A 27,930-nucleotide genomic window follows, 5' to 3' on the forward strand; every position below is an offset into this window, starting at 1 on the left:
TGATGGACATTTTTTGTTAAAAACTTTTACAGATTAACATAGTTGGAAGGGACCTTGTAGGTTATCAAGTCCAACCCCCCCGCCCAAGCAGACCCTACATCAGGGGTGAGATCCTAGCGGTTTAACAGCCAGTTCACTGAGCACACACTTTGCTTCGTAACTTATGTTCCATGTGTTGATTGCTCTCATTGTCAGAAACTTTCTCATTATTTCTAGGTTGAATCTCTCCTTGATCAGTTTCCATCCATTATTCCTTGTCTGGCCTTTGGGTGCTTTGAAAAATAGCTTCACCCCATCCTCTCTGTGGCAGCCCCTCAAATATTCAAAGACTGCTAGTCCCCTGGTCCTTCTCTTCACTAGAGTAGCCATGCCCAGTTCCTGCAACTGTTCTTCATAGGTTTTAGCCTCCAGTCCCCTAATCATCTTGGTTGCCCTCCCCTTCACTCTTTCTAGAGTCTCAACATCTTTTTATAGTGTGGTGAGCAAAACTGGATGCAGTATTCTAGGTGTGGTCTTACTAAGGCTTTACAGAGTGGTATTAGTACCTCACTTGATCTTTATTGTATCCCTCTGTTAACGCAATTTAGGATTGCATTTGCTTTTTTGGCTGCCACTGCATACTGCTGGCTCATATTTAGCTGGTTGCCCACTAAGACTCCAAGATCCCTCTCACAGTCACTGCTATTAAGCCTGGTTTCACCCAGTCTATATGTGTACTTTTGGTTTTTCTTGCCTAAGTGTAAGACTTTACTTTTCTCTATGATGAATTTTATTTTGTTAGATAGGGCCCAGTGTTCAAAGTCTATCAAGATCTATCTATTTTATTTATTTATTTGATTTGTTAGCCGCTCCCTCTCCACAAGGGACTCGGGGTGGCGATCTGGTCCTTGAGCCCATCTTCTATTAATACTATGTGCTGTACTCTATGTAACTGATCCAGATGTGCAAGCAAAATTCACCCAACTAAGCTAAGCACCAGGGAAATTACTTTCCCAGAGACGAAGGAGGGGGGGAAAACCCATCCTTCTATTCTAGATATTTTGCTTGAATAACAAGCATCGTTAGCTAGCCAGGAAACACAGCAACCTAGCCCGCAAGGCTGCCTAAGCAGCAATCAGTCACCCAGCTTGACAGCAATCTGAAGTGTATGTAACTCAGCACTAAGTGCCCTTGAACTCAATGAGATTTCTTTCCAAGCCATCCTAGTTAATATTGGTTAGCGGCTGAGTTGCCTAGCCAAAGCCTCTCCTTTTTCTCACGTAGAAAACACTGTTACAGCTCTATTACATATTTTTTTCTATTTTTTTAAAGTGAATTTATTTCAGGTTAGTGACCTTGGTAATAAAGCTGTTTGGCAATCACAACATCCGATCCAGCGTATGCATGTGCATTTTCAAATCTCATCATTTCAGATGTCTCCTTGGAAGAAGTCCAAGGCTTCCGGGGCCAACCGTATCATGATGCGCTTCCATGTTTCATTTGCTATGCATTAATGCGCCTTTGTGATGATTCTCGATGTAATCAAATACTGTCCTTGATCATTTAGCTTGTCATAGGAAGCCAAGGAGGTGGGGAAACAGGAACAACAGGTAATTTTCTCACCCAGAAGCAACTGCTGGAAGGGGTACCATTGTTCTGAACTGGGTATACAGTATTGAAAGCCGCACTCAAAATAAGTTTCAGTATTTGAAATTATCAAATGAATCAACGCTTCCCAATCAAGGGAATACAGCTAATTAATTAAAATATGCATCCCAATGCTAGTCCAGTAACTGAAGCTTCCCCATATCAACATCTTATGGAAGCATTGATTTCTATGGACAATAGAAAAAGACAAATCTATAGAAAAAATTCTGCTAATTAGAGAGATGCATTACGCCATCCTGTTTCGGAGAGGGCATGTACTGCACATGTTGTGACCTTGGTAAAGGAAATGGGTCTTTTCCTTAGGTCTTACAGTTGCCATGAGGTTCCTTGGAAAACGCCCATTTGAAGTAAGGTGTTGGCAAGCATGAAACTGTGTCCACTTTTGCATTCAGTTAGGGCCTTCTTAAACACATATTCACCTGGGACTTCACATTGATACAATTTCTTTAATAAAGCACTACTTTAGAGCAGCGATTCTCCATCTTTTCTTCACCACAAAACCCCTTTAAATACCTTTTGGGGCTACGAACCACCAAGACTTAACTCAAGATTTAAATCATAACCTTTCTTCAAGCTTTTGTGGACCCACGGTGATAACACCAAGGCTCCCCAGGGGTCCCATGGACCCCAGGTTGAGAAGCACAGCTCTAGAGTGTCCTGCTACACAACCATGAAATGCAACGTGAGAAGGGTGAAACTGAAATTTCCTAGGTTTCCCAATTATATAATGGTCTTGTTAAGAATTCAAGAGGAAAGCTGCCATTTATTTTTAATGTTGTCTTTTCCAACTTAGGTATGTATGTGTATGTATATGTATTTGTGTTACAACCCCTGGTATGCCCAAATACGGGAGGGAGCTCACTACTCCCCCTTTCTGTCCTTCGGCTCATTACAGAAGACCATCCAGGCAGAAAACCATATTTTTATTTTTAATGTTGTCTTTGCTATGTTTGTGTTGTATTTGTGCTGATAAATAAATAGATCTATACTAGTCTCCCTTTATTTATTTATCAGCACAAATACAACATACACACACATACACACACACAATACATACATACATACATACAAACATACATACATACATACAGTATACATACATACATATATACAGTATATATATTACAATGAAAGATGGAAACAGAAAAAGATTTTGAAGACCGCATCTGGTAGGCTTTCATATGCTTCTGGCAGAACTAGTTACACTGTTATATATGTGCACATTGTAATGTATGTATCATGGACCTCAAGCTAGTATAAGCAATATCCCTTGCGACTCAAAGAAGCCTGCAGTTGTATCATTGGATTTTTGAAGAAATTCACAATTCTAATTGCTTATTGCCCTTTGACTTCAGAGTTTAACCCGAGGAAATGGTTTAGTCAAACACACCTGCCAGAATTTATTGGATTGCTAATAATCTAATCTAATCATAGTAACAATGATTCCAGAAATTTTAGTTGGGCTTATAGAGTGGTTTATACTTTGACAATAATCCACTAGGTCAGTCAACATCACTGCTGGAAACAAAGAGAGCTGGCAGTCCTTGATAAATGCCATAGATTACAACATGCCAAAATGCCATAGTGGTAAAGAAAACACTCCAGAAAGAGCATTCTGAGAATGCAAAAAAAAAAAGGGGGGGGAGGGAATGTCCCAATTAAAAAATAAATAAAAAGGAAATGAAAGCTATAGTTTCTCCCCAGGTTTGATCAATCTCCAACTAAAACCTGCCTCCCTCCTCCTCTGCCCCATCCAGGAGTGGGATTCAGCCTGTTCGCACCAGTTCAGGTGAACCAGGTGCTAATTTTGCATCTGCTTCGCTGAACCGATTGTTGCAAGGACCAGCTTGCCCCATCTACCCTGCCAGGGGTGGGTTCCTGCCAGTTCTACCCTCTTCTATAGAAGAGGTTCCACAAATCTACAGTGCCGTTTAGAACCGGTTCCAGCTCCCTGCCCCGCCCGTCCGTACATCATCAAGATGAAGAGCGAGAGGAGGAATTCTGGGAGTTGAAGTTCACAAGTCTTGAAGCTGTCAAGTTTGAACACCCCTGGGTTGTTTTTTTTTCTAAAGGGTTAGGGGTGCAAGGGTCTTGTAATTTGACAGCTTTAAGACTTACGTGCTTCAAATGCCAGAGTTTCTGAGCCAACATTTTGGTTGCTAAGCAAGAGTGTTGTTAAGTGAGTTTCACCACATTTTACAAGTTGGCCACGCCCACCCAGTCACATGATCGCCAAGCCACTCCCACCTGATCACATGGCCGGCAAGCCATTCCCACCCGGTCACATGGCCGGCAAGCCACTCCCACAAAGGAGGCCACACCTACAGAAGAGGTTCTAAAAATTTTGAAACCTACCACTGTACCCTGCCCAGCCCTCCCAGGAGTTTCCACACGGCCCATTCATCATGCCAGGTAAGTACAGGATGCGCACAGAGGCTCTGAGAGGGTGAAAAATGAGCCTACTGGAAGTTCCAGAAGTGTGGAAATGGGCCCGTTTTCGCCCTCCTGGAGGCTCAGGGAAAGCCTCTGGACCCTGGGGAGAGTGAAAACTCCCCCCTCCCTCCGTGAGTAGGCCAAGTAGACCACACACATCCCATAGCCATACCTACCCAGCAACCGGGGAGCTAAAACTTTTCAATCCTATCCCTGCCCACATCTTCTTGGTGTGCAGAAACCTTGAACGCAGATATGCCATAATAAAAGTTAAAAAGTTAAAGATTGGTACAATTAATTGTGTGAAGCCCACAGCCACAGTGTGATGCATTTGTTTCAGATTAACCTGTGACATTTTTCTTCTCTCTCTCTCTTCTGTTCTCAACTCCAAGTCACCTCAGAACTTAAGTCCCTCATTTAGAACCCAAGCCGAACCCCGAAGGGCACCTTATTATTCATAATGATTTAAACAGTGCCAGCTTAATTCCTTGTTCAAAACTTTTTGATGTCTTTCGCTTCAAAACTTTCCCCTCTCGTTTAAATTGCTCACACTGGTCTTCGGGGACGTCACCCTACAGCCGTGTTTCATTAGCCACGTAAACTTTGCAAAGTCTCTTTCCTTTGCAAATAGATTGTCAATTGGTGGAGGATTCACGAGGTTAATTCAGAAAAAAAAAATAAGCGGAGGGGGGGCCTTCAAAACATCATCATCTTGGGGGGGAAGGATGAAAATTGAAGGCACGTATACCTGAGGCAACGGATCACCCTATTATAATTGCCAATTTACATTTGAAAGATCTAATGGATCAGTCTTTAGGCACAGTGCTGATTATAATTCCACCCTGCCAATTAAATCAACCTGGTATGAAATCCTCCATGCACTTACCTGGCAGCAAATCGCATTCCATTCCATTTGATTTACTTCTGAGTAGAGGTGCGTAACGTTCAACCTTACTTTAGAAACGCTGGCAGCAGATTTTTTTTTTTAAATAACAGCTCTCCAAGACAGCCTTCCCCGTCTCACAGAGAGGCAAGCCCAGAAAGTTTGAATTTCTCAATCTTGGAGACTCCCATACAATCCCCCATATTCTATCCGAAAGGCTTCCCCATTACAATTGCTTTAGCCACGATCATGGTTAGTCACAGGAAACACAGACAACAGGAAGCACATGGATATGAAGCACATGAGATGGTTGGGAAAGAAAAGATGGGCCTTTTTTTTTTTCATGTGGTTTGGTTTTTACAATGGTTTGGTTTGGAGCCCCTTTGGGAAACCTGCAAGGCGGATTACATGGGCTGTGATGTTTTAAATTGTTGTGGGAATGAGGAGTCCCGATTAAGTTGTAAGGATGAGTTAACACTCATGATGTTCTTTAGTTTACATAAAGAGATTTGCTGTCGCCAAAAAAAAAAAAATCAGTTTTGCCCTAGGAGAATCAAGGCAGGAGCGAGAACTGAACCACTGGAGCTAAACAAAAATCAGTAATGGGAGTCAGCTGGGCTTCATAAGAAAAGCCTTTGTAAACTTGATTTGGTTCCATTTAAAGAGAAATAAAATGCAGCCAAATTAAATATGGTGCCTCAGAGTAGAAGAAGGCCAATGTTTAGAAATACGGACACTGAATGCTTGCTCGTTCAGGTCTATTTTATTTTTAAGAACAGAATCTTTGCCTACTGCAGACTATATTTCAAAAATCCAAATTTCCCTGATAGGATTTCAAATTGTATGCTGGTGGCCTATATAAAATCAACTCTGATTTCAGTAGGCCTAGTGGTTCAACTTCTCATATTTTGTAAAGATATCACAGAGGAAAAGGATTTGTCATGACCACTGGATGGTTTACACTGTTTAATTAGGACGTATCTGGTACTATAAACACGGGGACATTGAAGACAGAAAGATTTCTTGCTTCCTAGCCTGATTTATTTATTTATTTCATTCCGTAAATCTGGAGATCTCTCATTACATTTGCCTTGCATTGTCCTTATATTACCTACCCTCGGGATTGTATCAAAGATTATCACAGAAGCCTTTTTTGTAAAAAAAAATTTGGGGGGAGGAGCTTCTACAAGGGTGACGATGCATCTACAAGAATTGATTATTGGATGGTGACGCGATCATTGTCACCTTTGTATAACAAATCCACGAATGTTATAATTCTAGGACAAAAAATATTATATATTCTTCTGGTTTCTGGACCATACAAAGGGCTGTTATCTTTCCTCTCCAGTAAGATCTCTTTCTCCTCTTGGTTTTCCTTTAGTTTCCTATCTCCGTCTTGTCATATAAAAAGAAAGTAAAATTACTTACATGTGTCTGGTTTATGGCAGTTGTGGCCCTGTCGGAAGTACTGTGGGTTTTCGATGACAGGAATCCGGGTCATACCGATCACCACCGTGTCTGGGCCAGTGTCCAGTGATGAAGGTGTGGTGATGCCGTGGTTGATGTGATGAAGTGGGCTGGCAGAATCCTCTTCTCCGCTGATTACAGCCACAGGACCTAAAACCAAAGAGATACATCGTCATTATCATCATGATCCAAGCATTTTTCCTGCAGGTGTAGGGGCCACTTCTCAGATCAACACAACAACCATCTTCTCGTGTGGTTCAGCATCTGGGCATTTTACAGGTCTGCCTTTATTTTTCCTCGGCATCTTTGCCCAACAAAGAGATACATAAGAATACAGAAAATGGTTTTCTATCTAGTCCAGGATCGTCAGTACTGATGGACATTGTCTATCCAAGGTCACTGATAAAACCTGTCATTTTCATATGCAAGGCATAATTCTGCCCTTGCAGTCATGAAAAAAAGATACCGGTCAACAAGCACTCTCATTCCATAGTTAACTATTTGTATAAATATGTTAACATTTTGGGATCAGATCGGAGGTGGCATTCCTTATGGACTCTGCATTCAGCTAATGAATTTCCCCAACTTGATATACAACTCCAAGTTTCTTGCAAGAAGCACTTATGTTCTATGGGTTTTTCACCCCTTGATCCACATAATAGCTATTACCTGCAAAGGAAATTTCTTATTATTATGAGTAGACTATGAGGCCCCTAGTACAGCAGTATAGTATGTATAGGTCAGTGCTGGGTTTCAAAATTTTTAGAACCTCTTCTGTAGGTGTGGCCTGCTTTGTGGGAGTGGCTTGCTGGCCATGTGACTGGGTGGGGGTGGCTTGCCAGCCATGTGACTGTGTGGGCATGGCCAACTTGTAAAACGTGGTGAAATTCACTTAACAATGCTCTTGCTTAGCAGCCAAAATGTTGGCTCAGAAACTCTGGCATTTGAAGCATGCAAGTCTTAAAGCTGTCAAGTTACAAGACCCTTGCACCCCTAACCCTTTAGAAAAAAAAACCAAGGGTGTTCAAAGTTGACAACTTTAAGACTTGTGGACTTCAACTCCCAGAATTCCTCCTCCAGTCATGTTGACTCAGGAACTATATAACACTTAGACTTGGACCATAAGAAAGGCTGAGCACCCAAAAGTTGAAGCCTTCGAACTATGGTGCTGGAGAAGACTCCTGCGAGTCCCTTTGACTGCAAGGCGATCCAACCTCAAATCCTAGAGGAGATCAACCCTGACTGCTCTTTAGAAGGCCAGATCCTGAAGATGAAATTCCAATACTTTGGCCCCCTAATGAGAAGGAAGGACTCCCTGGAAAAGAACCTAATGCTGGGAAAGATTAAGGGCAAAAGAAGAAGGGGACGACAGAGAATAAGGTGGCTGGATGGAGTCACTGAAGCAGTCGGCATGAGTTTAAATGGACTCCTGAGGATGTTAGAGGACAGGAAGTCCTGGAGGAACGTTGTTGATGGGGTCGCAATGGGTCGGACACAACTTCACAATAACAACAACAAAGACAGACAGACAGACACATACACCAAAAAATCCACGTCTACTCCTGTCCTCATGACACTTAGCATTTAATTTGCACTTGGAATCCAAGACATACACTTAATTCCAAGGTTTCTGCAGTCTGTTTGCAAGAAGCCAAATGTGCAAGGAAGCCCTGATTCCCAGTAGGAGAAGGAGGAGAAAAGGGACAGAGATCAACACCCTCCTTGGCATTTTAATCAAAAGAGTTGCAATTTGTTAAACCAGAGGAGAGAAAAAAATGATGCCTAGAGTGATTTTTCTTCTGCTGTCTTGAGGCTCTCGTTGAGATGAGGAAAAGTCAATGCATTTCATTTTCTGTGCCTTTCATCTGGATGTATGGGGTGGGTGAGCAACAGAGATTTCTTTTCTTATGTCACCTGATCTATTCCAATTTGCACAATTTCAGCAACAAAAGAGAAGCTCCAAAGTCTATTATTGAAAAAAAAAAAACCTTGGGCATAGGATGGGAATAGCAATAGCATTTAGACTTATATACCACTTCACAGTGCTTTATGACCCTCTCTAATCGGTTTACAGACTTAGCATCTTGCCCCCAACAATCTGGTACCTCATTTTACCGACCTCAGAAGGATAGAAGGTTGAGTCAACCTCGAGCCTAGTGAAATTCAAACTGCCAAATTTCAGGCAGCTGGCAGTCAGCAGAAGTAGCTTGCAGTACTACATTCTAACCACTGCACCAACATGGCTCTCAATAACTCTGCCATTGCTGGTCCCAAGCCCAGATGAGAAAGTAAGATGGAAGGAAAGTGTCAAACTTTGCAACAAGTCAGCCAAGATTTCAATATTGCATCATTATGCATCCAACCCAAAACAACGCTTGAGATGCACTGCAGATTGGACTAAGTGGTGGGTGAAATGCAAAACTGCACACCCCACAATACAGTGGGAATAATGCAAAGAACAAGAGGGCTGGGATGAGGGTGTGATATGGAAGGGAAGACTTTGCATGGTTTTTTTCCCCCCCAGGACTTTTAAAACACCATTGGTTCCACCAAGTTACGATGTAATCAGTCTGATTTCTGGCAGCCATCATAGATATTGCATTTGGAAAAAAGGCATTACTCACTCCTCATTTTCCCCCAACTCCCCAACCCCAGCCTTTATTGTAAACTGAATTTGACAAATTTGCATTTCTTTCTCTTTTTTGTCCTTTTGACTACAGTTGCCATTGTCAACGTGAGTGATAGATGATACCGCATAGGAAGTGGCTACCATGGTACGGATGCTGAGCCAATAATCTTTATGAGACTTACAAGATTTCTGTTTTCTCAGCAAGCAGAAAGGGAAGCACACTGTTTGAAAACCAAACAAGATTTCATTAAACACTAGCAAGGTGATGGTCATTCGGAGCAAGGGTTCTACAAGTAAATAGAAGATTGTTGACCTTCTTATAAAATAGATAGGGTCCTCTGTGTTTTATAACATTTGTCTTAAGGCATAAGGCAACCATAATGGCACTCTCAAAATTTTCCACTACTTAGATTTCCATTAGAGAGGGAAAATGTTCTCACCTTCTTTCTGGGGATCAGAAGGACAGGGGATAACAGAATACTTGTACATGCTAATTTGTAGGCATTTACATAAATCCAAAAATATTTAGATTTTTTTTCCTACAACACATTAGGCTAGGCTAAAATGGGTTTCAGTAGTTCTGTGTTTTGCTACATTGTAGAGAGCTCGAACATCTGAATATCCAAGTGTTTTGCAGGAAGGACCCCATAGTAAAAAAGAGAGGAAGACACATTCTCCCTTAAATACAGACACACATGCACAAGTGCACATGCAGAGAGAGAGAGAGAGACAGACAGACAGACAAAGAGAGAGCGATTGAGAGAGAAGAAGAAGAGAAGGAGGAGGAGAAAGAGGAGCAGAAGAGAAGGAGGAGGAGAAAGAGGAGGAGGAGGAAGAAGGACAAACAACAATAACAGAAGGAGACCACAGTGAAACAAACTCAAAGCAATATAATACAAATAGACTGTTGGATGGGTGCAAAATTTAAATAGAGTGGAGTGAATAAATGGAATATCATGGAAAAGGGAATTACTTAAGAAAGCATTCACATTGACCTAGCTACCTCGAAAATGAGAAATATATATAACAAAACCAAGTTAATGTTAGGTCTCCGAAACCCATTTTTTCTTTGAAAGATCTTTTCTTGTATGAAGCAGTGTTAAGTGAGAAGAGAGCTAGATCCTGAAGATGAACAACAGGGAGCTTTGTTGTCTTGATGCCTTGTTTGAAAACTTCCCAGGATCACTAGTCTAGCAAAATGTTCCCCAATAGATCCCCAAATCATAATTCAAGATTTTCCTATGTGAGCTGCAGAAGCATCTGGATGTAGAAAGAGCTGGTGGAAAATAGAAAGAAGCTTCTGGTGAGTGCTATATGGCAAGCTGACAAGCTGGTTTACAAGGAAAACCACAGCTGGATCCAGACCATTAAAATCTCTCCAGAGCAAAGAGAGATTGTTGAGATAACCCAAGTGACTCTGGACAGTTTACATTGGATGTTCAAAAGAGGTCTGGTTAAAGTTTTGAAAGATTCTTGGGTCAAAAAAAAGATGAATAGAAAACAATCTCTGGAACTATATTTGATGGTTAAAAATTAAGATTTTTAAAAGTTCAGAGATGGAACACAAGGTTGGCTTATTTGACCGGGGTTTTTAAAAACTAGCTATAGCTGGTTTCCCTTACTGGACTTTTGTTGATAAAGAACAAATGTTGAGACTTTGGCATTTTTTTTAGTTGAGAGAGGAGTTATGAGGTGAAGAGAGTGCATGCTGTATGATGGGATGGTTATAAAATATTTTTAAAAAATGCTTTTACTTGCTGAGGTGATAGGGGACGCTCCCCCCCTCTTTCCCCTCTTACATTGTTCCCTTTGTTTGTATTTTTCCTTTTGCATTCTTATATGTTTTGCAGCTTGTGCTAGTTTTTATTTCTTCCATTTGTAATTCTTAATAAAAATTACTTGAAAAAAGCTTCTGGAAAATAGAAATGAACAGAGATCAATGGCAGTTTTGTTGGCTTTTTTAAAAATTTTATTGCTTGAGAGTCTACAGGCAGTAAAGCAGATTTCTTCCTAAGTGGGAAATATCAGTGTCAGTTTCTGACAGCTTCCAGCTATGAATTCAGGTGATTCATACCAATGGAAACCACTGGGGAACAGATGTCTTTGAAAGCCTCAGTTTTACTCTCTTTTCACATGTAGAAAAGATACTTCAAAAATATAAAATATTTTTATATAAAAATGAAATGCACACACATTTCTACCCCCTCAGCATTCTGACACTGCTTCAGTCTCTATTATGTATCACTCCTTAACTGGATCATGGCTTGTTGTTGTTGTTTGTTATTAGCTGCGAAGTCGTGTCCAACCCATTGCGACCTCATGGACAATGTTCCTCCAGGCCTTCCTGTCCTCTACCATCCTCGGGAGTCCATTTAAGCTCATGCTGATTGCTTCGGTGACTCCCTCTAGCCACCTCATTCTCTGTCATCCCCTTCTTCTCTTGCCCTCAACCTTTCCCAGCATTAGGCTCTTCTCCAGGGAGTCCTTCCTTCTCATTAGATGGCCAAAGTACTTGAGTTTCATCTTCAGGATCTGGCCTTCTAAAGAGCAGTCAAGGTTGATCTCCTCTAGGACTGACCAGTTTGATCGCCTTGCAGTCCAAGAGACTCGTAGGAGTCTTCTCCAGTACCAGAGTCCAAAGGCCTCCATTCTTTGGCACTCAGCCTTTCTCATGGTCCAACTTTCACAGCCATACATTGCAACTGGGAAAATCATTGCCTTGACTACATACACACACACACATACACACACACACACACATTTTGCAGGCCACTAAATGTCCATAAACTGATTTTTTTTTAAAGTTGATATGCAGTTCCTGCAGCCCCCAGAAGTGCCATCACCAACACTTGGCAGCAGATCATCGAAGAGAGTCATAATTTAACTGTTGGATCAGAGCCAGAAACTGTACAGAAAAGTCTGTGTAAGCTATCAAGCCAGTTTAACAAATCTACAAAACCTTTTTAATTCTTTGTATGCCTTTTATAAAACATTAAAACGCAAAACCCTGGCTCTGTCCCCCACTGCATGATATCATTGCGTTACCATATTGCAGACTGCAATTCTCAACCCTTGGAAAATAAAAGAAGGCAATTATGACTTCCTGATTGTCAAAAGATTGCTGCAAACCCCTGGGTTAAGGCCGCTGGGTTGGAATCGGTGAAATTAAGGTTGAACATCAGCCTTGAATATTTTGCTGTCTGGGACACTGAAGGCCAGATAGTCTCTTATGATCCAATCCAGAGGTGGTATTCAGCCAGTTCTCTCTGGTTTGGGCAAACCGGTAGCAATGGCTGTGGGAGGCTCCTCCTACCTTCCCCGACGTAATGTGCGAGCACTGTGCATGCACAGAAGGCAGTGTGCATGTGCAGACAGAGCACATGCTCACATTTGCAAACTGGTAGGGAAGGTAAGTGAATCCCACCGCTGGTCCAACCTATATCTCTGGGGGCTTTTTGTGAAGCTCACGTCTGCGTTGTCTTGACTTCCCAGTGAAAAGTTATGACTTAAATATAAAAATAAGACTTCAGTGTAATCCCATAGCATTCATAGTAAGAAATTCACATTAGCTCAGTTTTTGTTTTGAAAAAGGATGTTTCTTAGATCGTCTTCATGCAATTAACTTGCTTGTGTGTTAGCTGTTTTCTAAGCAAATGTTTTCAATTCAATAATAACCACCACCTTGGCTCCACCAAATGCCCTTGTTTAAAATCCCCAACCTTTTACAGAATCCAACACTCACTCACTCCTCAGGGTAAGCTTTCTGAGCCAAGAAGAATACAGACTGCAACTCATAAAACAGGGTAAGTGAAAGCACAACAAATACAATTAAAAATCTGGCTGTGCTCGGAGATGGATTGCATTTACTGTCTCATAAAAAGAGCCTTCATCCTGTCAGGCAAACAAAAGGAAATCAATTTCTTAATTTTTATTGACAGATTTGGGCCGCCAGCCAAGCTTGCGCTTGCTTATCTGAACATGGGCGACGGGAGTGGGAAATACTCATCCATTGGCTTTTGTATTCCTCCGACTCGCAAGACAAAAGGAAACTAAGTGAATTCCATCGTCTGCCGAAAGAGGTTGCTTTGGCACAATGTCTGACGTGTCTTCCTGGGAAAGCCACTCAAGCATTTGCTTTTATAGGATTTTTGTTTGTTTGTTTGTGTTCTTAGCAATACAATAGCACTTAGACGTATATACCGCTTCATGGTGCTTTTACAACCCTCTCTAAGCGCTTTACAGAGTCAGTCTCTTGCCCCCAATAATCTGGGTCCTCATTGGACCCACCTCGGAAGGACGGAAGGCTGAGTCAACCTTGAGCTGCTGGTAATTGGTACAATACTGCAATACTGCATTCTAACCATAACACCACCACAGCCTTTCCTTCCTTCCCACTGAGCAATAGCGCTTAGACTTATATACTGCTTTACAGCCCTCTCTAAGTGGTTTACAGAGTCAGCATCTTGCACCCAACAATTTGGTCCTCGTTTTTACTGACCTCGGAAGGATGGAAGTCAACCTTGAGCCTGGTGAGATTCGAACTGCCAAATTGCAGGCAGCTGACAGTCCACAGAAGTAGCCTGCAGTACTGCACTCTAACCACTGCACCACCATGGCTCATTAGTCTACCCCCCCCCACATTCTCACCACATTCATAGAAAGGAGAGCACAAGCCTACCATAGAACATGGAATAGCAGAGTTGGAAGTGAATGTGTAGGTCTTCTACTCCAACTCCCTGCCCAAAAGGGAAACCCTATACAATTCCAAACAAATGGCCCCATAATTTCCTAAAAGCCTCCAAAGATGGAAGACCCACAACTTCCAGAGGAAACAGCTCTACTGATTAATCGTTCTGACTGTCAGGAAATTTCTCCTTACTTCAAGGTTGGATCTCTCTTCGATAAGCTTTCACCCTTCACTTCATTTAAAGGAGAATATTTGTAGCTTAGGGTTGAAATGATGGGTCCTCTGAGCTTGTTTGTTTCCTTGCAGACATTCCATTATCCAAATTAGATAACATCATCAGTGCTAGTAAGGAGTGTGGTTTGTTCCCAGTTTATATTCTAGTGGCTTGCCTCTTAAGACCACCCTGTAGGGGTGGTCTTAAGAGGTTCTTTGGTTGGGCTGTTTATTTTTTGTTTATTTGGGACTTCCTTGATTGGAGTATTGTTTATTTGATTGTTGATCCGACATTAATCTTGGAGTTAATCTACACTCATCTGAGTGTTGATTGCTGGTGTGTGTGTGTGTGTCTTTTTGTTCCCTTTTTGGATTGTCGTCTGTTTTGCATAGTCTATAGATACTGTTTATGTCTATGTGTCTATTGATGGCTAATTTGTCAGAGGGCCAGGATTCTAGAAATTCTCTCTTTTGGGGGGAATTGGCTTGGTCTAGAATGGTCACAGTTTCCCAATTGAAACTGTGGTTAAATCTCTCCGTACTGTATGGAATTATGTCTTCTGACTGCTACTTGGTGTTCATGGATGCATTCTGCCTGTTTGTCCTATGTTGTAGCTGTTGCAGTCATTACAGTGTATGCTGTAAATGACAGTGTGTGTTGTAAATGATTTCTTTCTTCTTCTGGGGCTGCTGGGTCTTTTGATTTGAAAGGCTTTAGTTGACTTGTGTGTAGCCATCAGCGTAGCATAAACTTTGCATCATTACGGCATGTCGAAAAATGAAACACGCTCCAAACTTTGCAGCACACAGATATTAATAATCGATGGACTAAAAAAATGTTTCTCTATTTTTCAATTTTGACATGGGGCTTTCAATCAGGGCCGGCAAACTCAATTTCATTGAGGGCTGCATACTTTGGGTCCTATGCAGCCTATGGTGTGACCTAAGTGTAGTACACAAAATTATCCACTACAACATCCTACCTGTCAATGACTACTTGAGCTTCAACCACAATAATACACAAGCAGCGGCGCCCAGGAGTAGAGCCTTCTCTGTGATGGGCCCAACCCTCTGGAATGACCTCCCCCCCCCCAATATCAGAACCACTACCGACCTCCGCTCCTTCCGACAGAAACTCAAGACCCACCTGTTCCAATCAGCTGGCCTGGCCCATTTATAGTCCCATTTTTAACCTCCTGGCAAACATTTTATTCCGGGGTACTTTTTAGGGGTAGTTTTAATGTATCTCCAATTTTAATTTTAATTACTATTGTACAGTTTATATGTTATCTCCTCCATCTATATCTATATTTATCTATATTTATCTATGTCTGTATGTATTTATATTGTGTTTTAATATGACTGTACACCGCCCCGAGTCCCTTTTGGGAGAGGGTGCGGTTTATAAATTAAATAAAAGTAAAGTAAAGCAAACAATAGATACAAACTCAAGGTAAACTGCTCCAACCTTGATTGCAGAAAATACGACTTCAACAACAGAGTGGTCAACGCCTGGAATGCTGTACCTGACTCTGTTGTTACATTCTCGAACCCCCATAACTTTAACTTTAAACTGTCTATTGTTGACCTCACCCCATTCCTAAGAGGTCTATGAGGTGTATAAGCGCACCAGATTGACTGTCGTCCCTGTCCTACTGTCTCCATTTATTAGTACCCACTTACTGTGTTTATATTTATGTTTATACTTATACCTGTTATCTTTTACATGTTTGACAAACTAAATAAAAAAAATCAGGGTTGTGTTTGACCTCAGAGGGCCAGAATGGGTGTGGCCAGAGTGGGCATGTCCAGTTCAATGTCACTTATGTTGGGGGTGCCTGTGGCAGCCCGAGTGGGTTCTCCTCCTGCAGGCCTCTGCCAGCAAACTCTTTTCACTGACAGAGGCACCACGGCCCAGTGCTACACAGTCTCCAGGGTGGCCCTGCAGGCCACATCTAAGCCTCCCTGGGCTTTGAGTTTGACACCCCTGCTTTAAACAGATTTGCTCTAAAATAAGAACTTCAGGTTCTACCATCAAAGCTCAAGAAGAAGTAGTGTAGTATAATGATTTAAAGTGTTGGACTGGAACCGACGGAACTCAAGCTCCAATCTCTCATCACCCATGTAGCTCCCTGGATGCCAGTCACCATCTCTCCGCGACCTAGCTTGCAGGAGCTATATTGTGACGAAAACACGAGTAGCAATCTCAAGTGTGCTCCCAAAAGAAATGGAAGATGGGATTTCAATTGTATTGCTTCTCACTTTGTCCTCAAAGCAACCCTGTGAGACTGTTCAAAATTGGAAGATGCACCGCTCAACACCATCACCTCTTAGCCTCCATTTTCTCTTCTCTCCCAAGAACTTGAAGTCGTCAAGAACCAACCCCTTGGCTGGCTTCCCATCTTTCTTTTTTTCCCCCCGCCATCACGAATTTAGCTCTTAGTTTGTTTGCAGCCAGGCTTCCCTAGAGGGCACCTTGAACTCCAGAACCACAAGCTTTATGATGGCAGAGCCAGGAGGTTGCGGTGTAAAGGTCTTAGTGGTAGCCATTAATCTCCTGGATCACTCATCTCTATCAGAGACATGCCATAAAAATGATATAAGTGTTTCATTCAAACGGTACTGTGGAGGGAGTGGAAATACAGCACAGAGCCTGATTGATTTCCAGTGTGTCTGCTCTTTACCTTCAAGTATAAATACACAGCAAAATCAATTGGAATAACACCATATCAGCTTTCTAATCTCTTCTGGTCATAAGGTGTGTTTTATATACTGCAACATTCATTCCTTTTTTGTACATGAGGCATATATCTGTTTGGTTCATGCAGCCTCAAGCTGGTGTGGCAGTACATTGACTTCTTTGTCCCCCTATCCTGATTGCATGCACACAACAGACTTATCCTGGCTACTGAATTAACCCATTGTCTGGTTTACACAATGCATTGAACTGTGGCTTACCAAACAGACTGGTTTTGCGTAGAATTCTAAGCCACGCAAGCAGACGTTTGAAATAACCAAGGTTAACGCTGACCAAGCTTAACATTTTATGCAGGTACAGCTGCTAAGTCTTTAACTGACCTGAGTAAGCCTTTTCAAAGAGACTATTATTGTTAAATGCCTTTTTTCCCCCTCCTCTTTTCATCTGGCAAAGAATATCACAGAACTGCAGCAGAAGGTTGGCTAATAGCTAGGCAAATCCATAGCAATAAAATAAAGATTCTCTGGCTTGTTAATCCTACTAAGCTGATCCTGGTTTTGTTGCATCTTGACACAAAAGCAATTCTTAGCAGGGCCCATATTTGTCTACTTTCGCTTGCTCAGATTTCACACATATTCATTTAAAAAGACCGAGAATTATTTTAGTGTCATTGCTTGTCATCTATGGCTCCAGTTTATAAAACGGATTAAGATTACATTCTTGGTAGTATAGTCAGTAGGATATGCAAAGTGGTAAATTTAGGATCTCTGTCCCTGTGGCCATTTTTTGTATGAAGTGTCAATAGGAAGCCAGTGTCTAATGCCTAGGGCTTCCAAAATGAGCTTTCATAACATTTCACTGGTGTTTGGGTTGTTGTGGAGAAACTAAGAAGAGGAAGAATTATGTATGTTCGCTGCCTTGAGTTGCATATAAAGTAATAAAGGCAGGATAAAAATCTAATAAATTGTTGTAATGCATGGATCTATCCATCATCAAACCATCTATTATCTATCATCTATTCATCTATCTATCATATCTATCTATCTATCTATCTATCTATCTATCTATCTATCTATCTATCTATCATCTATCTATCTATCTATCTATCATCTCTCTCTCTCTCTCTCTCTCTCTCTCTCTCTCTCTCTCTCTCTCTCTCCTCTCTCTCTCTCTCTCTCTCTCTCTCTCTCTCTCTCTCTCTCTCTCTCGCTAGCTAGCCAGCTGGCCAGCTCTCTATTATCTATCCATCTATCTATCACATATCTATCTCAGAACAACTATGGGCTTGGGGGGCATGATGTAGGAAAAAGCATGGCAGAATCTGGGGGCAAAGTAAAAAGAGAGATCAGCCTAGAATTGCTATATAGTCACAAACAAAAGTAAGTCCAACTCCCATTGAGTGCCATTGACCATTATCTAACTACTGTACAATCAGATGCTGACTATTAGTTAAGAGAATTCCTGTGCATTAGACGTTTAGCAATAAACAGCTTAACTTGAATCTTCACACATGGACCTGGTCTTTCATAATTGATAATATCCTGCGCGAGCTGCACTGGCTTCCTGTGGCCTACCGGGTGCGCTTCAAGGTACTGGTTACCATCTTCAAAGCGCTCCATGGCACAGGGCCTAGTTACCTGCGGGATCGCGTCCTGCCCCATACATCCCTGCGACCCACTCGCTCACACAGGGAGGGGCTACTCCGGGTGCCGTCCTCTAGAGAGTGCCTGGGGACGGTGCCCAGGAGTAGGGCCTTCTCTGTGGTGGGCCCTACCCTTTGGAATGACCTCCCCCCAGACATCCGGACAACAACCGATCTTCGCTCCTTCCGTATGAAGCTGAAGACCTACCTGTTTTGTCAAGCCGGCCTGGCATAACGTTACTATCTTGCCACCCCAGGTCATTTTACAATGGGAAATTTTGTTTTTAATATTTTTGGGGTTTTAAACTTTGTAAGTATGCTTATTTATGGACTTATTTTTACCTCCTCTGCACGATTTTATGGTGCTATCTTGATTATTGCTCTGTACGTCGCCCCGAGTCCCTGTGGGGAGAGGGGGCGACTAATAAGTTCAATAAAATAAATAATAAATAAATAAATAAATATACATTAAAATATGAAATGTTTAGTACTCAAAACTATAGGAGATGAGCAGATGGAACCTGAGGGTGGGGTTAAATGCATCATCAGTTTAGAGTCCTTACATTCCCAAAAGATACCCAAGTCTAGCAACCATGAATTCTATTGATAGATTAGACAGATGATAGATGATGGATGGATGGATAGATAGATAGATAGATAGATAGATAGATAGATGATAGAGAAAGAAAGAAAGAAAGAAAGAAAGAAAGAAAGAAAGAAAGAAAGAAAGAAAGAAATGCAATAATGCATTTCTATCTACACTGCTATATTGTTTAGAAAAGAGCAAGTTTAGGGACTCCGGGTGAATATAAAGGTTTCTATGAGCATGTGCAAGGGGCAGATCCTGTGACATAATCACTACAATTACAGAAGAAATTTATCAGGCAAAAGATCTTCTTCAAAAAATTTCAAAGAAAGAATTTCATTTCCAAGCAGATTCCAAACTTAACCAAATTAAGACTATTCAAGACCAATAAAACTTTGGTGGATTGAAGAGGGGAAGGGTGAAGAACATCACTGCCTCCCCTGTTGAGCTAGAATATTGTCTTACGCCAAGGGCCATTTTTCCTCAAACTGAAACTCTCAAGCCTCCTGCTCTACTGGGCTACCAAAATGTAACTTTTCGCTTCTCAAGCTACTGGGAACTTGCGACTGCTACAGAAGTAAATCACCTGTCCTCTGACTCACAGTTTAAAGAAATTAGTGCCAATGGAAGTGTCGGAATCAATTTCATAATGTTATTGAATGAAGGCAAAACAGAGCCCAGTCCCGTACTCTTGACAGCTTGTCAGCATGATGGATTATGGATGAGAAGACAGACAGCTGTGACAGGAAAGGCAATGACTCAAGATCAATTAACCTGACATGGCTATCTTGAAGTCTCATCATTTAATGTTGACAGTGGTGCACTCTCCTTTGGAGAAAAGATATGCGTAGGGCACAGTTTTGCCATTTTCCCAGCAAGAACTGGAAAACTGTAGAGCCCAATGAAGCATGTTTCTCCCTGGAAGTTTATTGATTTGTTGATTTGAAACAACATAGCAATAGCACTTAGCACTTAAACTTATATACCGCTTTACGGTCCTTTACAGCCCTCTCTACGCGGTTTACAGAGACTGCATATTGTCCCCAATAATTTGGGTCCTCAATTTATCTACCTCACAAGGATGGAAGGCTGAGTCAATCTTGAGCCTGGTGAGATTTGAACTGCCAAATTGCAGGCAGCCGGCAGGCAGCAGAAGTAGCCTGCAGTACTGCACTCTAACCTCTGTGCCACCGTGGCTCATCCACATGGCCCATCCACATGGCCCATCAGCCATCATTAGGAAGCTTTCATATTTTTTTCAACCCACCATTTTTGTTTAATTCTTCCACTAACGTTACAAAAGCAAAGTCACGCATCAAAGGAATGTCTCTGTGTGTTTCAGTATTGAAATACTGTACATAGTTTATATTTTTTTAAAAAACATACTGTTCAGAAAATTTGCAGGGTTTGAAAATTGCAATTTAAAAGCAGTTTGCCCTCCTGCTTGTCCTTTATCTTAAAAAAAGGTCACTTTTCAGAATATTTCCAACAGACTCCTGTTAAAAGCTAACTTTTATGTGTAATTTGGGAGAAGCATTATCTTTTCACACCCCCGTGTGCCTAATTTATTTCAAAGAGAAAACCTGATGCAAGATTGGAGATTTGTCAGTTCTTAAGCAAATGCAGTTAAATTATTGTTTGTATACTTTAAATGTGCATGATTACAAGAATTTTGTAGGCAAACAAAATGAGCCCGTCTGTCAATCTCACACAGTTCTGTACAATGAACCACATTTCCTTGGCCAAATATGTTTAAAGCAGGTGCCTTATTAGGGGTAATTCTATCTCACCTCTGAACACCCTGGATCAAAACTGGCATTGTATGTCATATAATAGCAATTGTCCTCATTTGACCCACCTCGGAAGGCTGGAAGGCTGAGTCAACCTTGAGCCTGGTGAGATTCAATCTGCCAAACTGCGGGTAGCCAGCAGTCAGCAGAAGCAGCCTGCAGTACTGCACTCTCACCACTGCGCCATCACAGCCCTCACCGTTGGCTACAAACTTAGCCAACACTGGTTTATTCCAAAACAATGACTGAAAAGAGAGGTGCCAAAAATGGAGTTCAGGATTAGCCTTTTTATGTCCTGAATAGAGTAAATTAAATGCTTGGGGACTCCCCCTCCCTTTTGAAGGATAGGGGAGTTTAAGAGCCAACATGCATGAGCTCTTGCAAATAATCTTATTATTTGTCAGCTTTATCTTCCACTTTTCCTCCAAGAATCTACATTAGTGTACCTCCATTTTATTATGAAGAGGTCCTGGAAGGTAGGTTGGCCTGTCAATGATTGGCATGAAATCTCAAAAGAGTTTTAAATGGCTGATGCTGGACTCAGATCTGAGTTTATCTAGTGTAGCATCTAAATTATATCCATGTTGTTTCTCTCATTTCATTTCTTGATTGTTTCCTAGTGTGATTTGATTGCTTATTTGTACCCTATGACTATCATTAAGTGTTGTACCTTATGATTCTTGACGAATGTATCTTTTATTTTATGTACACTGAGAGCATCTGCACCAAAGACAAATTCCTTGTGTGTCCAATCACACTTGGCCAGTAAAGAATTCTATTCTATTCTATTCTATTCTATTCTATTTGACTCTACTCTACTCTACTCTATTCCATTCTATCTTCTGTTCTGTTCTGTTCTGTTCTGTTCTGTTCTGTTCTATTGTTCTCTTCTCTTCTTTGGGACACCTGAAATGTCCATTCAAAGAGAGCTTCATTCGGATTTGGAATCAAGCTTTCAACTTGTGGCTGAAAACCTGGTGGGATTCTTAAGTCGACCGATGTCAACCATTCTTGGTTTACAGCAATGTGTGAATGAAGCTTCTAAAACCTTTATACAAATGCTTAAAATCCATATCGATTGACATGTTCACCATGTGAATACTTTGCTGTGTTCCCCTTAACCTTGGAGATGGTTTTAATTAGAATGTCCTTGCAGTTATTATCTATATGCACACATCTACTGTACATTTGCATGTTGCATTCTGCATAAACATATACCTACATTCACTCTCAGGAGCTGCTGTTTTATTTATGGGATGAAATTACTAAAGTACAAATGGTAAGATACTTGGAAAATGGATTTATAAAGGAGGGGGGTAGATCAGATTTGGAGAACTGGCCTCCAGCTTCACCAAGAGGAGGAATGTCCTCAAAGCTGGCTCTGCCTTTGTCTTTTTCCTGTCAGCTCACACACACACACAAAAAAACCACCAAGTCACTGATATATCTTATGGGCAGGTTTAGAAACTAAACCCTGTCACTGAGCTAACTGTTAATCTGAGAATGGACGCTGAGCTCTCTATCTTTCTGGCATCCCCAGATGCTTAGATGCCTTCCCAAACGTTCTTCTCCTAGCCTCTGCCTCCCCACCTTAAATAATCTGAAAAAGGACTGAAAGGTACAAAGGAGTAAGGGCTAAGGTGCTCAGAAGATCAGAGAAGGAATCAGCTGCTACTCCGTGAATTTGATATACTGCTGATACCTGCAACCTATATAACCTCTTTAATAAATTAGAGAGCTATTCATTTAAATGAATTCCACTGTGCCACTGCTGCCAGTTAATCTGTAATTCAGATACATCAGTCGGGAGGCAAGATTCCAGAATAGAGAATGATTGATTCCTCCAAGGAGTCGGGCTTTCTAAAACAATTTGGCATGAACTTGCCCTGGCAGGTGCCTAGGCATATGGCTTCCAGGGAGGGTCAAGAGGGAAGGAAGGAAGGAAGGAAGAAAGAGAAAGGAAGGAATGATGGAGGGAGGAAAAGAAAGGAAGAAAGAAAGAAAGAAAGAAAGAGAAAGGAAGGAGGGAGGGAGGGAAGGAAAAGAAAGAAAGTAAAATAAAGAAAAAAGAAAGAAAGAAAGGAATGAAGGGGACTGAGGGAGGGAGAAAGAAAGAAAGAAGGATGGGGGAGGAAAGGAAGGAGGGAAGAAGGAAAGAAAGAGGGAGGGGGAATGAGGGAGGGAGGGAGGGAGGGAAGGAAGGAAGGAAGGAAGGAAGGAAGGTCACCTATTGGGAGAAGCCAAAGAGCACGGACAGCTCCCATCTGTCTTTGTGATTGTTACTCAGAGCTTAGATCTTTGTTTTGTTCCCTCTTGCCAAACTCTTCCCAGATCTCCTTGCCTCGGGTGATACGTTTCTTATTGGATCTGGACGTGCAACAGACTGCGTGGTTGGGTTGCATTTGAATCACTCTTTTGTCTCAGTTTGGACAAAATGAGAGTAGTACCTTAAATTAGACTGGGGGACAACAACGTGGCTGTTAGTGGTTTCAGCCTTTCATGGTTGCAGAGCTGCCAGAATAATTGAGAGAGGGAGAGACAGCATCTACCAATGTTAGCAGCATTCAAACTAAAGATACACAAGACCTCTTCCCCCTCCCCCCCTTATTTTTTTTTTTTACATTTCTTCTTCTTATTTTACTGACAGCTTTTTAATAAACTTTCTTTCTGACCTCCAGGTTGTTCTCTTTTGTGCTTCTTATATAACAGGCTTGCTGGAGAAAAGATAGTTGGCTTGTGTTTGAATAACATGCCTAAAAAGGACTTCATAATTAGACCGAGGGCAGATGAAAATGAGTGAAAGGATCTCAGGCAGGCGGATTGTCCACCCTTGTCTTAAATAATATATCTCCATGTCATTCTAAAAGCAAACAACCTAATAGAATAATATCGCTACGGTTTAATAACATTATCAGTAATAGCAATATATTTACCCACTTTTCATAATCAATTTGCATGGCATTTTAAGCAGTGTAAGAGGTTCTTATGGATATTGAAGAAATCTAATCTTGGAAAGTCTTATTAGAATTGTTCCAGTTGATGGTTCCAAGCCTAATGTATCAATCAGAAGGTACCCAATTACTACAGTTGTTGTTCTCCAAATTCATCATGATGTCATTCCCAATGAAACATTATCCCTGAAATTCTTTTAATAACATATAGTTTAGGTCCAGAAATTTCTATATACATGTGTGTGTGTGTGTGTGTGGAAATTCATATATTTGTGTTTTTAAATCATTAGAAACTTATATTTTATGGGAAAGTATTCAAATGTACTTAAACATTTATGTTTTGATTTCAACAAGAGAGTTGGGAATGCACAGAAATGGAAATGTAATTAAATGGATTTATTAATTAATGTAAGTGAAACAATAAAATGGGGATCAGACATCATACCCATCAGCACTTCCCAGCTAGACTAGAGACAACCCAGACCTCCTAAAATAAACAGCAATGAGGGATCCTTGGTGCTTTCTGAGCTTGGCTGTTTCTTACAGACTTTTCATTATCCAAACTAGGATCTCAAATCCCAAAACAGAATTCCATAGCAGTCTCCACAACAACTCAATTTTAGCCCCCATCAGAAGTACCAACGTACAAGATTAGAGGCACCTTCACGTGTTCTTATTCTACTTAATGTTGATATATGCCATCATCTTCCAGCAATACCCCTCTGGATTCTATGTAGGACAGAGGAGACACACTTTGTATAACAGAATTAATGGACATAAGTTTCACATCAGGACTCAAAACAAGGACACAGTAATATCAAAGCTTTCAACCTCCCAGAACACTCTCTGGCAGATTTCCAAGTGAGCGTTTTGGAAAAAAGAAGTCTTTAACAGTACCATTGAGAGACAGACTTCTGAACTCGCATACATCAAAGGGTTTAAAGCAACCTTAGAACCTCAACAAACACAACGGGTTTTCAACACACTGTTAAATGTTTAGGTGCTTGTTATCTGCCTTGCACGCAACCTGTATCCATTTAACCAACTTGTCTTCACTTCATTCTCCCCTTTCCTTGCAGCTAATTTAAAGCCTGCATCCCTCTAGTCCAGGGGTGTCAAACTCAAGGCCTGTGGGCTGGATTTGGCCTGTGGGCCGGATTTGGCCTGCAGGGTGCTTAGATCTGACCCTTGGGGCAACCCTGGAAACAGCAAAGGACTAGTCCACGGAGCCTCTGCCAATGAAAACGGAGCTTAGGAGGGCTGCATATGGCCTTCCTGGGTGCTGTTTTTGGTGGCAGAGGGCTGCAGAAGGCCATTGCAGCTGAAAATGGAGCCCAGGAGGGCTGTTCTGTTTTCACTGGCAGAACGTAGCACTGTCCACACCCAGCCTGGCCATGTCCACACACACCGCACCCCGAGGTCAAACACAACGAGGGTTGGGTTGCTGCCAGAATTACTGCCAGTTGGGCACGCAAATTATTTGCAGTCAAACATGCATTTGCACCCAAAAAGGCCTGCTTATGCGCACAAGGCTAGAAAAGGGGGGGGGATACATTTTTGCAATGAAGATTGTTCTGCACATGCCCAGAACTGAAAATCAAGATGTTGCCGCTGATAGAACCGTTTCGGGGTCATGGCAGGCCGAGTTACTTACCCATTCGACTGAACCAGTCCGAACCGGCAGGAACCCACTTCTGAACACAAATCTGATGGGGCCCTCAATGAAATCAAGCTTGACACCCCTGTTCTCAATGCATCTGAAAAAGGGAGCTATAGCTAAGGAAAGCATACACCCTTTTTTAAAAAAAAAATATTGTTAGCCAGAAATGTACCACCAGAGTCACATCACGATTTGTTTGCTGGATACCAGAGGAAATGTACAGAGAAGAAGAGGGTATAGTTTTCAGTTCCTAAGGCAGTTTTACATACTGTTGCGGGGGTATTTGACTAAAAATGTGGGTAAGGTAGAGAAGATTTAGGTTACAAATAGGATATTTCAAAACAGGACCCATGGGTACTTAAAAATCCACGAAACCAGGTCCTCTGTTGGTCCTACTACCTTGTTGATGGAAGGTAACATCAGCTTCCATCAGCATCTTACTGATAACCCAAATGTGTATCCATCTCTTGCTTATATCTGGCTTAAGAGGCCAGAGAGATTTTTCCAGAGATAACTTGTAGTTACTCAGATGAACAAGAGTGCTGAAACAGCAGATGGCAATCAGAAGGAGAAATGATCCACAAAACCACCCCAGTTAATGGCAGTGCACTACGTAACATCTGCATCAACGGGGAACTTAATTGTTGAGGTCCATTTGACATGCAGCAAATGCATGTCAACTCTCCTGAGTTGGAAACAAATTCAGGAATGCAATGTATGCAAGACTGTAGTCGATTATATTAAGACACCTTGAAAAGAATCTGACAAAGAATATATCTAATGACGGGAAACCACAAAGAGTAAAGTACCTCATAATTTTAAGGCATAGAATCATAGATTGGAAGGAAGATTTAAGGCACAGAATCATAGACAGGAATCCTCAGAACCACCCTTGTCAAACAGCTGCCCAATTTTTGTTCGAACACCTTCAGGGATGGAGCAACAAAGAGTCCAGGAGGTAGGCTGTTCCACGGCTTAAAAGTTGTCAAAGTCGTATAACACTTCCAATGCCAAAATGCAACTAAATTAAATGACCCTCTCCGAATCACTTTTTTTTTTGCTGGGGGCTCCTGTCTAACTAACCTGACCTTAAAAATGTAGTCCTTCTCCTGCACCTGTCAGCTACCCATTTCAGTAGAAATAAAAAGAGAAACAAAAACACAATGACAGGCTTTCAGTTACCTGACGTATCTACCTTAAGTCTTCTGTTCTCCTAACTAAATACGCCTAATACCACTAAAGCTCCCTTTGTTGCTTTTCCAAAGCCCTTTATCATCCTTATTGCATTTCTGTTTCCATGTTCTAGTTCCTCAGTGTCTTTCCTAAAATGTAGAGCCCAGAATGGTTCATAATATTTAGAATAGAATAGAATAACAGAGTTGGAAGGGACCTTGGAGGTCTTCTAATCCAACCCCCTGCTCAGGCAGGAAACCCTACACCACTTCAGACAAATGGCTATCCAACATCTTCTTAAAACTTCCAGTGTTGGAGCATTCACAACTTCTGGAGGCAAGTTGTTCCACTGATTAATTGTTCTCACTGTCAGGAAATTTCTCCTCAGTTCTCCACTGCATCTCAAGAGAAACTCTTACTTTTCCTCATTATCCATTACTATCTTATCATCTTTTTCCTAAACCCATCCTTTCCTTTTTCTTCCATTTGCTGCTGACACAACCAGAAAAGTCCTTTTTATGGCTTTTGGCTTCCTTGTGAACTTCAGTTCTTTTTGTACTTAAAACTTTTCTAATTCTTTCTCTTTTTTTATTTTTAGTAAATATTTATTTCTTGCTGGTACACTTCCTGGGTTATTACACACACTTTCCATTCCAACCCTTACATCACGTAACCTAACCTACTCCCAAGTTTACTTGGCACTTTCATATCTTGTATCTTGTTCCCTGAACTTGGCATTATTTTTCAGTCACTCCCTCCCCTTCCTCAAAACATTCAGGGTGAAGCCCACCAGATCAGCCTTGTGAGGCACTTTCCAGACATATTCTTTCCAGTTCTCATCTCCTGCCAAGAGCCCCTCATCTCCAAAAAGCATCCCATCATCACCATCCAAACTGTTCCCATTGGTATCATCTGCTAGCCAGCTGTTTTAATGTGCACATTTTAATCCTCCTGCCTGGTGCTTCACAGTCCCATGTAGTGTCTTCAGGGCTAATTCTGTGTCATTTCTTCCCATGTGAATCAGTAGCCAAATTTAGTTCTCAGTTCTTAAGGAACTTGCGGAGTCTCTGGTTTTGTTTTTTTGTAAGTAAGAGAAGTGGGAAGGGAAGATCATGGAAGCCCAGTCCAAGAACAGAAAGCAACTCAAGAAATGGGGTGAGCTAAGTCATACAGTGAGAACTGGACACGGGACCAGTGATTGGTTCAAAATTGGGAAAGGAGCCCAGCAAGGCTGTATAATGTCACCCTGCCTATTTAACTTATATGCAGAGGACATCATGACAAAGACAAGGCTAGATGAATCAAAAATAGGAATTAAGATTGGCGGGAGAAATATCAACAACCTCAGATATGAAGATGATACCACTCTAATGGCAGAAAGTGAAGAGGAACTAAAGGGCCTCTTGATATGGGTGCAAGGAGAGTACAAAAGTTAGCTTGAAACTTAACATTAAGAAAACTAAGATCGTGG

General features: G+C 41.5%; 1 protein-coding gene across 13 annotated transcripts in view; it reads right to left on the minus strand.

Annotated features, from left to right (window-relative positions):
• NTRK3 (neurotrophic receptor tyrosine kinase 3) overlaps nucleotides 1-27,930 on the minus strand; it is a 589,676-nt gene that overhangs the window by 158,954 nt on the left and 402,792 nt on the right. For all 13 annotated transcript variants that reach the window (XM_081964827.1, XM_081964824.1, XM_081964825.1 and 10 more), the window contains one exon: nucleotides 6,392-6,580. In XM_081964827.1, the coding sequence (XP_081820953.1) occupies nucleotides 6,392-6,580 (189 nt within the window). The remainder of the gene's footprint in view (nucleotides 1-6,391; nucleotides 6,581-27,930) is intronic.

The sequence above is a fragment of the Natrix helvetica genome (assembly GCF_964273705.1).
Source record: "Natrix helvetica genome assembly, chromosome: 12".
Taxonomy (NCBI): domain Eukaryota; kingdom Metazoa; phylum Chordata; class Lepidosauria; order Squamata; family Natricidae; genus Natrix; species Natrix helvetica.